Genomic DNA, 15,182 nt, shown 5'->3' on the forward strand with positions numbered 1-15,182 from the left:
CTAAGGAGGGGAGGTTATACACATCCTCACAGAAAGTTAGCGCAGTGCATGGGGTACATGACCAGGATAGGATGGTAATATATTATTATTCTGTGGAGGAGGTGGGGAAGCAGCAGAGCACATCCTCACAGAAAACGCAATGAATGGGTGTATGACAGGGATGAGGTGCTAATGTCTTCCTATTCTGGGAAGGGGGGGGGGGGGAGACTAGCAGCACAACACATCCTCACAGAAAGTTAGCGCAGTGCATGGGGTACATGACCAGGATAGGATGGTAATATATTATTATTCTGTGGAGGAGGTGGGGAAGCAGCAGAGCACATCCTCACAGAAAACGCAATGAATGGGTGTATGACAGGGATGAGGTGCTAATGTCTTCCTATTCTGGGAAGGGGGGGGGGGGGGGAGACTAGCAGCACAACACATCCTCACAGAAAGTTAGGACAAGGAATGAGGTACATAACAGGGAAGGGGTAAGGCTGAGCTTTCCGTCGGAACAGAGCCCTGACTGACACAAACTGAAACCATAGGTTTCCGTTTCCATCACCATTGATATCAATGGTGACAGATCCGGTGCCAATGGCTTCAGTTTGTCTCCGTTGTGCATGGGTTCTGTCGTTTTGATGGGATGAATACCGTAGTCGGCTACACTATTCATCCCATCAAAAGGTCGGAACCCTTGCACAACGGAGACAAACTCAAGCCATTGGCACCGGATCATCACCATTGATATCACTGGTGATGGAAACGGAAACCTCTGGTTTCAGTTTGTGTCAGTCAGGGCTGACAATGGAAAGCTCTGACGGAACTTCTGAACGGAGCCCTGATGCAGATGTGAACATAGCCTTATAAAAGTCTTCTTATTCTGTTTAGGGGAGATCAGCCGCTTCACACATCCTCACAGAAAGTTTGCACATTGTATGAGTTGCATGACAGGGATGAGGTGGATATCTCCTTCTTATGTGGATGGGGGGGGGGGGGGCACAACACATCTTTATAGAAAGCTAGCATAAAGGTACATAACAGGGATGGGGTAATAACATGTTCTTATTCTGTGTAACGGGAGATTAGCAGCTACACACATCCGTCTGCACAGAAAGTTAGCACAAGACATGAGGTACATAACAGGGAAGGGGTAATAACATCTCCTTATTCTGTGGAGGGGGTAGAAGCAGCACAACAGAAAGCAGTGCATGGGGTACATGACAGGGATGGGGTGGTAATATCTCCTTTTTCTGTGGAGGGGCAGTTCAGCAGCTTCACACATCCTCACTGAAAGTTAGGACGAGGCTTCAGGTACAACAGGGATGGGGTAATAAAATCTCCTTTTTGTGTGGAGGGGGTAGAAGCAGCACAACATCCTGACAGAAAGTTTGCACAGTGCATGGGGTACATGACAGGGATGGGGTGGTAATATCTCCTTATTCTGAGAAGGGGGGAGGAGGGGATAAGAGTTTATTTTTTGTCATAAGACAGCTACTCATTCATCCAGATCACAGCTAAAAAAAAACTGGTGGCAGAAATGAGCAGTCTCGGCTCAGCAGCAGAGTCGCCCGCCTGTGAAGGCAGAGAGAAATTGACTAATTAGCAATGCGCACTAAAACTTGACGGTTCTTTATAGAGAGAGAGATGAGAGAGGGATGGGGAAAGGGAGGAGGACAGGGGAGGGGGGGAGGGCTCCGTTTCCCCCCTTTTCTTTCTTCCAAAGATGTTTGAAATCGCAGTCATTTACGCTCGACAATTTTTACAATAGCCTTGAGCCATAATTTTGCCCGGCTCCTCAGCATCCAGCCCCCTCGCATGGTCTCTCTCCACTGGCCATGCACGACCGTTTCTCTCCCCAACCGTGGATTTCCTATTACTCTCGTTACGACTCACTGAGCCCCAGGCCCAAGGATAATGATGTGTTGTTTCTTGGTAGCATAATTTGTCACACGTACATTTTTTTCCCTTCTTCTCCTTCTCTTGCAGGAAGCTCTGCTCACTCTCCCCTTCTCCTCTGCTGCTCTCCTCTCTCCTCACACTACTACTATTATTCCTCATGCTCTCTTCTAATTCACCATGATCAAATGATGACCCACAACATACACTGTGTACACTGACTGCCTGGAGTTTGGGGATAAGAAGCCTGTGGGATATCTGAGGAGCTGCAGATCTCTCCCAGGGAAGGAGTGTGATCCTTTTTGGGGTGGGAAGATAAAGTCATCCTATACTTTGCAGGTAAGTTTCTGGCCTTGCGTCTATGTTTATTGTGTCCGGGCTGTTTTCTATAGTGACACTATACAGGAGGTTTTCAATTGTTGACAGTAAACTCTGAATACAGGGAAGAGAATAGGAGGATGGGAGGGGGAGAGTGACCAGGTCCAGCTGAAGGGAGATCCTCTTCCAAATACAGAATTCAGCACATGCTGCTGAAGACGGGGGAAAGTAGCATGGGATACTATAAGAACTCCTTCACTGCCATGTCACAGCAGTAAGAGGCTCACTACCTTGCAGCAGTGGGCTCACATTAGACCAGGGCAACATCTGCATGGAGTTTGCATGTTCTCTTCATGTTCATGTGGCTTTCCACTGGGCACTTAGAAATTCTAAGATACTCTGACTAAGGCTTCCTTTCAGCATAGGTAAATGAAATGGAAGGGGATTCATGTGAGTGTGTTCTTTGTACAGTGCTGCGGACTATGTTGGTGCTATATAAATACTGACTATGTGAAAGTGTGCTGCATTTATCTCTAAGGACAATGTTATAACAATGGGACTGGGAGCAGGGCTGCAATATGCAGCAGACTGTGATCTGCAGCGGGATCTTATTCCGAGGGTCCCTAAGATCCTGGAGATGGGATCATTGCTGCCGCTACTGCTGACTCTTGATCCCTTTTTTCCTTAGGAAATTAACCTGATACTTTGTTGTTTTTTTTTGTTGTTTTTTTTTTAAAGTAAAATTTTCAGAGGGGTGTGTGATGTGTGGAGTATTAGATCTTCTGGTTACTGTAAAATCTGTCATGAATGTTGGGAACAGTGAAGAAATGTGCACAGACTTACACAACACTGCTTACATTATCTATAGATACGGCTGCTGATAATAGTGTTGCTTTATAATGATTGCATTGCAAGTGATAATAACTTACAAAATAGAAATTATGTAATATTGAGACTATGTATTTCTCAGACTGAAGATTTTTTTTCTTTAGCCTTTTGTATCTTTGGTTGAATGTAGAATAAATTGGGGGGAAAGCACTGTTTGATTCTAGTTACTCGGACACTTTTTCTGGCAGTGAGTGACTTTTGACAGGCATGTGTGCTGAGGTGCATATGATATCAGCAGTGGAAGTATCAAGGTGTCAGATGTGTGTCTGGGCAGCTCAGCATCATTACTATGTGCTCAGACTGAATGGGAGGGACAGCCTCAGTGATGACTTCTAAAGTTAGCCCAGGATGTACAGTGACAGCACCTGAGACATCGGGTAAAGCAACTCTTGTAGGTTCAATGTTAATAGGTTTAATAGCACTGAGTCCCACCTTTGGTATTAATATCATTTAGTATAACACGTTTGAAATATGTTTTGACAGCTGATCATGTTTTTATATATTCTTTAAAATACCCAAGACAAAACTTTTACCAAGTTTAGTAAACAAATAGCAACTAATAATAATAATAATAATAATAATAATTGAAACATTAGACTACTAGTAGTCAGCAAAGCCCCAGGGAAATACATATGCAATACATTGATTATATGAATATTGTGCTACATATTATTGTTAACTTTGCAAACTATGACGTTTGGATCAGTGTGGGTGGTTGGACAGGTGTAGTTTCTAAATTGGGTCTACCTACAAATCCATTTATATTCTGTGTATTAATTGTTTGTTAGATATGTGCACATTATTAAAACATTTATAAAAGGAAGAAACCGAAAAAGAGACATGAATACACATTTTACTGGTGTTCAGAGATTGTTTCATACTTTTCATGCCAACATGATCTAGTCTCTACTCTTCAAGAAATTCTGAAATAAAATTTGAAATTTTACAGATGTTTTAAAACAAAGAGGTGTGGAAAAATAGAACCTGATATGGAGAACCTAGGTATCAAACATTATCATTATATCTAAGAATATCATCGATAGAGATAGATAGATAGATAGATAGATAGATAGATAGATAGATAGATAGATAGATAGATAGATAGATAGATAGATGGAGAGAGGGAGAGAGAGAGAGAGATAGATAGATAGATAGATAGATAGATAGATAGATAGATAGATAGATAGATAGATTTCCAGCATTATAGTAGAAGTAGGCATCATAATTGGGCATCTTGAAGATATAGCATCTGTGTCGGGATCTACAATGCCTTTGGACCTTGGGTATTACTCTCCTGCTAAGATATTGCCTTCCTGTATTATAATAGATAATTTTTTGTTTTGTTATAGAAGTTAATATCATTCTTTACATCTCAATGTTACTGCCTTAAATCTTTTGCAAATTCTTATGTCTTAGCATGTTAGTTTGCTGTTAGTTTTCTCATCTGACAGACAAGTTTTAAATGGGTTTTTATTCACTGTAGGTTTCTGCAGAAATTTGCACCAGTCCCGCCATGTCCAGATCGGGGGACAGGACTTCCACCTTTGACCCGAGCCATAGTGACAATCTCCTCCATGGCCTGAACCTCTTGTGGCGTAAGCAGCTCTTCTGTGACGTGACATTGACTGCCCAAGGACAGCAGTTCCACTGCCACAAAGCTGTACTTGCATCCTGTTCTCAGTACTTTAGATCTCTTTTCTCTAGTCACCCTGGACAGGATGCCTTGTCATCTGTATCAAAGGACCAACAGCAACAGTCAGATGAGCCTGGAACACCCTCCTCTTCCCCAGATGAGAAGATGCTTGTCAGCCCGAGGGCCATCAACAACCTGGTTTTGCAAGGATGTTCCTCAATAGGGCTGAGATTGGTCTTGGAGTACCTTTACACAGCCAATGTTACCCTGTCTCTAGATACCGTTGAGGAGGTACTATCTGTCAGCAAGATCTTGCACATTCCTCAGGTGACAAAGCTTTGTGTACAGTTTCTCAATGATCAAATTTCAGTGCAGAACTATAAACAGGTGTGCAAAATTGCAGCTCTTCATGGCCTGGAGGAGACAAAGAAGCTGGCCAATAAGTATTTGGTGGAGGATGTGTTGCTGCTCAACTTTGAAGAGATGCGTTCCATGCTGGACTCCTTACCACCACCAGTGGAGTCTGAGCTCGCTCTCTTTCAGATGTCTGTACTTTGGCTGGAACACGACAGGGAAACACGCATGCAGTATGCCCCGGATCTGATGAAGAGGCTTCGCTTTGCCCTCATCCCAGCTCCAGAGTTGGTAGAGCGGGTACAGTCAGTAGACTTTATGAGGTCTGAACCAGTATGCCAAAAGTTACTTCTGGACGCTATGAATTATCACCTAATGCCTTTCAGACAGCACTGCAGGCAGAGCATGGCCAGCAGGTGAGCCCTATCATGTCTCAAGCCACCCATAACAATGTATTATTCTGCTATGTTCACTTCTATACATTTTTGCAACTATCTCTTTTTGTGTTGCAATGCAAAGTATTCTCCAAAGGATTTTACCCTTTTAATAATCCCTTTTTGTTTGAAGGGTTTTAAGAAAATAAGCACTTCAGTCCATATCGCTCTGTCATACCTTTAATAGTTTTTTCCTTTTATTATTCAGTGTGGCTCAAAACCAGCTGTCATATTTGAAAGTGGTTCACAAACTATAACATTTTTGGGACTTCTGTATTAGAGAATTGCATGGCCAGTAGCCATAGTAATGCACAGATTATAGATGTAAACCAATGGTGAGTGGTCACTTGGTCAAATAAACATAAAGCAGAATCACCAGCACTATATAGCATTTTTATCTTGTGTCATAATTCACTTAATTACCTTAACCCATTACTTGCCAGTTGCCACGATAGAGTTTGTACATCTAAATAGGAATTCTGCATTATATTTTCTAGTAAAAAGTTAATGTGCAAACTACTATAACTTAAAATATATGTACAAGGGTGTAACTAGACTTCAAATGTCCCTATGAATAGTCAGAGATGGGCCACTACCACCTAATTTATAGTAAACTGATTTGTAGTAATGCAAAATTCAGCATAATATCTTTACTGCAGCACCAACCAAGAGATAATATGTAATGTCAAATATCAGATCTAGACAAAGGAGAACCCACATGAGAATGCCAGATAGCAGAAAGCTACCATGTTGATTTTACACACAAAAAAGAATGGTGTTCCTGAATTTAAGTGGGCCCCACAGCCTCTGGGCCCCATAGCTGGAGCTATGGCCGCAGCCGCTGTAGTTTTTAATATTTGTGTTCAAATGAAGCTCTGATTTGGAGTCACTTTATAGATTGTATTAAGGAATGGCGCGAATCGCAAATTCATAAAATAATGTTAGAATCAGAAACAATCTCTTCATAGGCAGAATCAATCTGATAATATCTTGTGGTTCTGTGGGGAATGTCAAACTCCCTGTGCTTACCCTGCAGTGAGTAGCAACAGTCTGTGTGTGCAATACATTCAGGGAATACAGACTGCTGGCTACTCCTTTAAGGCAAGGGTAGGGAATTTTTAATTGCTTTTTCTAATAGAAACATTATATTATGGATTTGCTTAATTTGAAATGACTCCATGAATAGTATGCTCAAGACAGGGGGATTCCTTGGCATCTATAGGTGCACATTTGCCAAGATGGTAGTGGAAACTATAATTCCTTCCCTTTTCCATTCACTATTACATGTGTTTTTTAACTCAACTAAGGCTACAGTAACCTGTTGTACATTGTTGGAACAATGTAACATTTTGCAAAACAAAGGGTTGTCTCGTGAAGATGAAAATTCCAGTCCGTATGCTCCCGCTCAGCACCCCCTTCTATAAGCCAAAATGAAGAGTCGCTCTATAAGTGTGGCTCCCACTTTGGCAGACTCAAACTGTCCATCTATTACATGGAGAGTCATTCATCTGAATTGTCGCCATGTAGTACTACATGTCTCCTACAGTGGTCACTGCAAGAGAATTCTCTATCTGACCACAACTTCCCCCGGCAAAGTCAGCTGTATGCATGGTGTCGCCAGCTCCCAAATAAACTGGGTTGTGAAACAACCCCATTAATCCTTCTAGTTGTGTAACTGAGTTCGCATTTTTCCAAATATAAGGAAGCAGAACATGAGTATATGTTTGAATTGAATTGCATATAGAGTGTTAGAATATATAAATGTTGTTTGAAATATTTGGTTTCATAGACCAAAGTACAGATTGTGTGCAGATAAATAATTATTTTGAGGCTAAATATACCGTTTTTTCCATTATATTTTTTGATTGCATATCATGGGAGGGTAGAACTTCTTTTTCAATATGTATGTTACTCTTAATGATGGGAAGTATGCAGCCACTGTAGATTCACATACAGTGTCTAGTGCATTATGGCTTTTCTTTGTGAATTGTGCACAGTAAGCAAACAGGTAACACCTAGTACTTTCTGAGTATGTCTACAAAAAGCAAAACATTTCTTTGGAAGGTTTGAGAAAGAGGTAAAGAAGTGGTGAAGACAAAATGTATACATTTGGTGGCAGTATGACCGCTAAAAATCTCTAGAATGAGGTCTATGCTGATCACGCTAGCAAGCCTTCATGTGTGTGGTGGGTTGCGTCACATTTATTAACCCACGTGCACCATTTAATACATTTGGAGCTTTTTACACTATTTTCAAGTAAAATGATGCACCCCACGACAATATAAATAACTCTGCCTCAATGCGTCTGTGAGAAAGGACAAAACTCAGGATATAGACATGAGGTCCTTGCAGTAGTACAGCCTCAGGCTTCGGGCCTGTAACTTGAATAAACAGTAGACATAAGCTATGAAAAACACATTTTTTAATCTAAACTGGGGAGCCTTTTCCATTTTACTTCTGGTAAGTTCCCTTTAATACACCTTGTTGCTAGTCTTAAAATAATAAATGAATAACTATGACACATCATCTGATTTGCATTTGTATATGCCGATATTAGATACTTTATCTACATTAATCAAGCTATATGGATAAACATGTGTTAATGAACACTCAGAGTACTAATCAGTATAATAAGATCCATAAACAGCAGTCTGTTTACAGCTGCTAGTTGACAGTTTACAAACAAACTTAAAATCAAAGTGAATAATAAGGGAAAACAGTCAAAAAGTAAAGAGTATGTAAATAAAATCGGAATAAGTAAGCAAAGGAGCACCAAAATTGGCGTTTTGAAAATGTAAAAAATATTACCTGGTCTAAGGAATCTCAATGGCTGCTGCACAGGTGGATGTCACTATGTGGCAAAATCCACATAAATCCATGGATTCTTCCCATCTTAAGTCTCGTTCACATCTGTATTGAAGGCTCTGTTAGGGGCCTCCGTCACAGATCCGGCCGAGAATACCAGAAACAATGGCTCAGCATATTGCGCTATTGTTTCCAGTAAAATTGCGGCTACCCCCCCCCCCCCACGGAGACCCAACGGAACCCATTAAAATCAATTGGTTCCATCGGCCGCTAGTGGTGTCCGTGGTGCAACGGAACCGCCACTTCTGGTTTTTCCCTTGTTCTGCTCCTCAGACAGAGCAGAACAACGGAATGGCAAACAATGGTGTGAACCAAGACTTATGTCAATGGTTTTGGCTGGTGGTGGTATAGTGGTGCGGGGAATGTTTTCTTGGTGTACATTAATTCTCATTGATAAGATGCCAATGCCTACTATGAGGTTGGTGGCTATGCACATCCCCTTATGACCACAGTATTATCACCCTATAATGGCTACTTCCAGCATGACCATGTTGTCTTATCACAAAGCACACATCATCTGAATCATCTTTTCAGGAACTTGACTATGAGTTCATTACTTTCCAATTGCTAGCAGATCTCAATCCAATAGAGTACCCCCGGGAAGTGGGGGAATAGGAGATTTGTATCATGAATGTGCAGCAAGTGTCTGATGCTTTTATGTCAACGTGGAAAAAAATGTCTACATAATGTTTCCAACACATTGTTGAATTAATGTCACAAAGAATGAATTCTGTTTTGAGGGCTAAGAACGTCTTACCCATTATTAGAATTGTAGGCATATTAAAGTGCCCGCTGAATTTATATATGATCATAATGATGTATATTTCCCAAGAATATAAAAAGAATTGAGTGCACATAGAAGAGATCTGTAGACATTTGTATGTCTAGACCAGTGATAGAAAAGTGGATTCACTACATGACAAGAAAAATGTCACAAATTTGATTGAATATGATTATGATATTACTAATAAATAACTGCTATCACTAACATTGGTCTGCTCATATGAAAGGATTGCAATGACCAACAGGGCATTATTTAAAGGGGATGTCTAATGAAGAAAATATTTTTTATAAATTGAAGCTGGCCCAAGGGTGCGGCCTCAGAAATCCCTGGTGATCTGCTGTTATGGCCGGGGGAAGCTGCAGCTGGCCATACATTTCCCCTGCAGCGGCCACTGCCTGCAGAAAAGTAGTATTACATGCTGGCCACGCAAATGAACATGCCTGGTCAACCAGAGCAAGAGCTGCTCATATCCCCCCCGTGATGTCTATTTGCCCTAGCAGGACATATGGAAAGGGGTTGTCTTCATAAGACAACCCCTCTAATTGTATAATACCAAAAATGGGATTTGCCCAATTGCATAATTAAGTCAAGTAACAATAATATGTTTGTATGCCCCATTTATCACCTCCCTAACGTATTGCTATTAAAAAAAATACATTTAAAGTCATAGCTGCTCAGTACCAGTTGTATATGAGTAGACTAGTCACAAAGGAACAGCAGCACAACGTATGCATGACAGTAGTATAGAAGCAATGATGCAAAGCCAAAGAGGTTCTGCAGGTTTCTGCATTTAATATAATGGCTGCTAATGTTTATAAAGATGTTCATGTAAAACATACATGACGAAACACAGCCAGGCTCAAAGCAATCATGATAGATGTGGGGTAGAAATTCTCATGAACCTTAATGGAGACACTACCACAACAATTGAATGTGCTTCAAGCTACAACACACTGCTACCATGTTAAGACTATTTTCTTGATCTATAGCACCTAAAAAAACTTAGGGTATAACTTTATGGCTTTTATTTATCAAGTGGTAAGACCCTTCTGCAGGCAAACAAAACTCATCAATATGTCAGCTGTCTTGTTGGACTCGCTGGGTACATAAAAACAATACGTTTCAAGGGGAAGTCTAGAAACAGCTGTAGACTTGAAGTCCCATTTTCTAGTGTTCTTATTTCTCAGGGGATTACTCTCAACCACGTCAAATAGGATTTACCTAGTCAGAGCTTCCAAGTTCTCTGTCTAATGAGTATGGGGTTTTAGCAGCACCAAATAATGCCTATTTATATTCTGACCGATGCAGCATAAACCACGCGCGCCATATACAAATGGCATTGATTGATGTCTTACAGGCTGGATACAGCATTAGGCCTCATTTACACGAGCGTATTATACGCGCGTGCGACGCGCGTGCTTTTCACGCGTGTCGTACGCACCTATAATAGTCTATGGGGCTGTTTAGACGATGCGTGAATTTTGCGCTGCGTGAGTGCGTTGCGTAAAACTCACGACATGTTCTATATTCTTGCGTTTTTCACGCAACACGCACCCATTGACTTCAATGGGTGCGTGAAAACAACGCATGCCACACTGACGGTCCTGCGTTGCATGCGCGAAAATCACGCAAGAGCTGTCAAAAGGATGAATGTAAACAGAAAAGCACCACGTGCTTTTCTGGTTACAAACATCCAAACGGAGTGTCAAATTAGAGATGAGCGCACCGAACTTCACCGGGTTCGGCCGAACTCGTTTTAACCGAACCCGGCAAAAAATGTTCGGGTACGCGACGTCAGGAGACAGTCACTGCCCACGGTGCTCAAAGACTTAAACTGTTTCAGCACCATGGACAGTGACTTTCGATCACAATATACATATACGTGTAAAAAAAAACAGAAGTTCTGACTTACCGATAAGTCCCGGCTCCTTCCTCCAGTCCGACCTCCCGGGATGACAATTCAGGCCAAGTGACAGCTGCAGCCAATCACAGGCCAAGCACAGGCTGCAGCCAATCACAGGCTGCAGCGGTCTCATGGCCTGCCGCGTCATCCTGGGAGGTGGGGCCGGATGACAAGAGAGGGACGCGTCACCAAGGCAACGGCCGGGAGACCGGACTGGAGGAAGCAGGCAGTTCATGGTAAGTGTGAACGTCTTTTTTTATTCACAGGTTGGTGTATATTGTGTTCGGCATTCACTGTCGAGGGTGCTGAAAGAGTTACTGCCGATCAGTTAGCTCTTTCAGCACCTTGGACAGTGACGGGCGTCGACTACCTCATCTCTATGATGGCGGCTGCGCGAAAATCACGCAGCCGCGCATCATACACGGATGACACACGGAGCTGTCAATTGCCTTTTGCGCACGCAAAACGCAGCGTTTTTTTGCGCGCGCAAAACGCACACGCTCGTGTAAATGAGGCCTTATAAGCTAGCCCCAGCGGCATCCGGATAGTAATGATGTATCTCAGCTTGTTGGACGTAAATCAGACCTGGAGAGACACCTCCCCCATGACTCTTCACGGATAATTTGCATAAAGCACATGCTGCATTCAAAGTTATTTTTCTATATTATGCTGCATCGGCTACAATATACAAGAGCATCATTGTCAACCTATTACCATTCTGGATAAGAGGTTGGTGGCGGTTTAGGGGCCTAAATCCCCCTGACATGTTCCATTCAATGGGTGTATCGGGGTGATAAATGTTTTCTTTTCTGGCAGTCCTCTTGTATTGACCGTATATTCAGCTTTACATTATCAGTTTAATATTAGAGAAGAGAATATAGCTTGGAATGCATGATAAATATATGTCTAATTTTTATGTGCGATAGATGTAAGTTATATTACACCACTTCTATTTCTAACTTTCACTTGAGGACAAACTTCTAGATAAAGCTAGCCTGATCTTCCCCAAAGGGAAGAGAACTTTATATATTTGTTCCTAAAGACCACGCTTCTTAAAGAGGCTCTGTCACCAGATTATCAAATCCCTATCTCCTATTGCATGTGATCGGCGCTGCAATGTAGAGAACAGTAAAGTTTTTTGTTTTTTTTAAAAACGTTCATTTTTGGCCAAGTTATGAGCTATTTTATATATATGCAAATGAGCTTTGAAATGGACAACTGGGCGTGTTTTTTTTCGTTATGTCCAACTGGGCGTGTATTGTGTTTTTAACTGGGCGTGTTTACTTGTTTTACTAACTGGGCGTTGTGAATAGAAGTGTATGATGCTGACGAATCAGTGACCAGTCAGCATCATGCACTCCTCTCCATTCATTTACAAAGCACATAGTGTTCTTACTAGAACGATGTGCAGCCACATACACAAGTGTCCTGATAATGAATACACATGACCTCCAGCCTGGACGTCATGTGTATTCAGAATCCTGACACTTCTGAATCTTTTCTGTGAGATTCCAGCAAGCCACGGGTAATCTCGCGAGATTACGAGGTAAACGAGATTTAGTTTCCCTTGCTGGAATCTCCCAGAAAAGATTCAGACGTGTCAGGATTCTGAATGCACATGACGTCCAGGCTGGAGGTCATGTGTATTCATTATCAGGACACTTGTGTATGTGGCTGCACATCGTTCTAGTAAGAACACTATGTGCTGTGTAAATGAATAAAGAGGAGTGTATGACGCTGACTGGTCACTGATTCGTCAGCATCATACACTTCTATTCACAACGCCCAGTTAGTAAAACAAGTAAACACGCCCAGTTAAAAACAATACACGCCCAGTTGGACATACGAAAAAAAACATGCCCAGTTGTCCATTTCAAACCTCATTTGCATATATATAAACTAGCTCATAACTTGGCCAAAAATGAACGTTTTAAAAAAAAAAAAACGTTACTGTTCTCTACATTGCAGCGCCGATCACATGCAATAGGAGATGGGGGTTTGAGAATCTGGTGACAGAGCCTCTTTAAGCACAACCTCTGTATATGATCATGTTCTATATTTCTTTGTGGTGTTTGTACATAGGCTACATTTTTATCCATCTTGTAAATATGATAAAATGATGTGTTGCTATTTCTCCCTCTTTTATTTGTAATGTAGAGAACATGTCCTAGGTTTTGAATGGCTAAATTGTATTGTATTAACTAGCTCAAAATCACCACTTTAGCAGTGCAGTTGGTTTCTGGAAATGTGCGAAAAATTGTAATAACAATAGGGGGAATTTATCAAAGCCTTTACGCCAATTTTGTGATGTAAAAAAGTGGCAACTTATGACGCACAAATAATTTGCACTATAATTTGTGATTTTTCACATCTCTCACCACTTTTTAAAGGTGGTACGAAAAGTGGACGTGGTTTAGCTAGAGAGAAGGGGCCTCCCGCAGGCCAACAGATTTACCATTACTAGTTATGGCTCAAATCTATGCCTGTTTATAGCAGGCACAGATTTTATTTATGGCACGCAAACACCCAAACATGCACCAAATTTATCAAGAGCCATGCACCGCTTAATAAATTTGGCACATTGTACACCAGCGCATTTGAGTTTAAGACTAGCGTATGAAAAGTCAGCCGGAGGCCCTATGCACACGACTGTAGATTTCGTCTGTAATTGCGGACCGTGATTACAGTCTGCAATTACGGACCCATTCACTTCTACTGTCCACGGACACCTTCCCGTATATTTATGGGGAGGTGTCCGGGCCGTAGAAACCTTCCATAAAAAATAGGACATGTCCTAGTTTTTATTTTACGGACCGTGCTCCCATACTTTATAATGGGAGCACGGTCCGCAAATGCAGGTGACTGTCCGCAGCCGCCCGAGCCGATAATCATGGACCGTGATTACGGACATGGTCGTGTGCATGGGGCCTAAGGGCTTATTCAGACGAACTAGTGTAAACTCGAATATCCGAGTCGCACCCATGCAGGACCCGTTTTCACGGATGCCTCATAGACTTGAGTCTATTGAGGGATCTGTGAAAACGGACGAAAATAGGACATGTCCTATTTTTTCACAGGCCCTTCACACGGTCCGTTAAATTAACAGCCCCACTGAATTGCATGGGTCCGTGTGCTGTCAATTTTTTTAAAGGACAGCCCACATCTGAATAAGCCCTTAGTAAGTTCCTCCCAGTGGGCCTCATTTATGAAAAATGTCTAACAGTAAAATTGTCCTTGTTGCCCATAGCAATCAATCAGAGCTCAGCTTTCATTTCTTAAACTGCTCTGGAAAAATTAAAGCTGAGCTGTGATTGGTTGCTATTGGCAACAAGGACAGTTTTACTGTTAGACAGCGTTGATAAATTAGGCCTATGTTGCTCACAGTGTATTTGAAATATACAATATTTAGACAGTCCAAAAATAAAACAACTTTGCTACATATTATAATACATATTAAAAGTGTAATGTCCTGCCTAAAGGACTGTAATGTAGAATTAGAAATTGAGCAAACAGTCATCGCAGAATTCTTTTCAAAATAGAAACTGCCCTGTATATAAGGGGTCGTCTTCCTTCATAACCCCCTTTGGACTACCTAACGTAAACAATGGATAAAGTAAATGAAGCTTGATCTCAATAGACAACCATTGTAAGCTGTTCTTCATGGAAAATAAGCATTAGCATTGTGGTTCCCATGCTCAAAAACGGCAGCAAGACTCCCTAAAGCCGGCTTCTGACAGGTGGCTCAGACAATTCCCTTAAAACCACAAATATATTACAGTTTCAATGGTATTGTATTCTCATTATGCCCTTATAAAAGAAGCAAATCTAATGTTTTCATTGTGATATCAAAGCCGCTTTTCTTCCAAAATTAGAAAATAGTCGCCGGAATAACAATGGAAAAAAAGGCATATTCTCAGTAATAAATATGTCACACCTCATAAGCAATATTTTCTGCTCTGTTTTACTGACACTTTAGCCAATTTATTACTGTATTATTAAAAGTGCGATGCTCCCTCCAGTAAGGAACAGCATAAATATCAGTATAAATCTGACACCTTACCAGCAGTGTAATAGAACACATGTTCCATGCCAATGATTTTGAGGTTGTGTCAGGTTGTGAAC

General features: G+C 41.5%; 1 protein-coding gene across 1 annotated transcript in view; it reads left to right on the forward strand.

Moving 5' to 3' along the window:
• The first annotated feature begins 1,622 nt into the window (after positions 1 to 1,622).
• The window catches only part of KLHL14 (kelch like family member 14), a 78,142-nt gene continuing 64,582 nt past the window's right edge, over positions 1,623 to 15,182 (forward strand). Inside the window, exons 1-2 of the mRNA XM_075826304.1 lie at positions 1,623 to 2,220; positions 4,571 to 5,490. Coding sequence (XP_075682419.1) covers positions 4,601 to 5,490 — 890 coding nt within the window. The 5' untranslated portion in view covers positions 1,623 to 2,220; positions 4,571 to 4,600. The remainder of the gene's footprint in view (positions 2,221 to 4,570; positions 5,491 to 15,182) is intronic.

Source organism: Rhinoderma darwinii, chromosome 5 (genome assembly GCF_050947455.1).
Source record: "Rhinoderma darwinii isolate aRhiDar2 chromosome 5, aRhiDar2.hap1, whole genome shotgun sequence".
NCBI classification, from domain to species: Eukaryota; Metazoa; Chordata; class Amphibia; order Anura; family Rhinodermatidae; genus Rhinoderma; species Rhinoderma darwinii.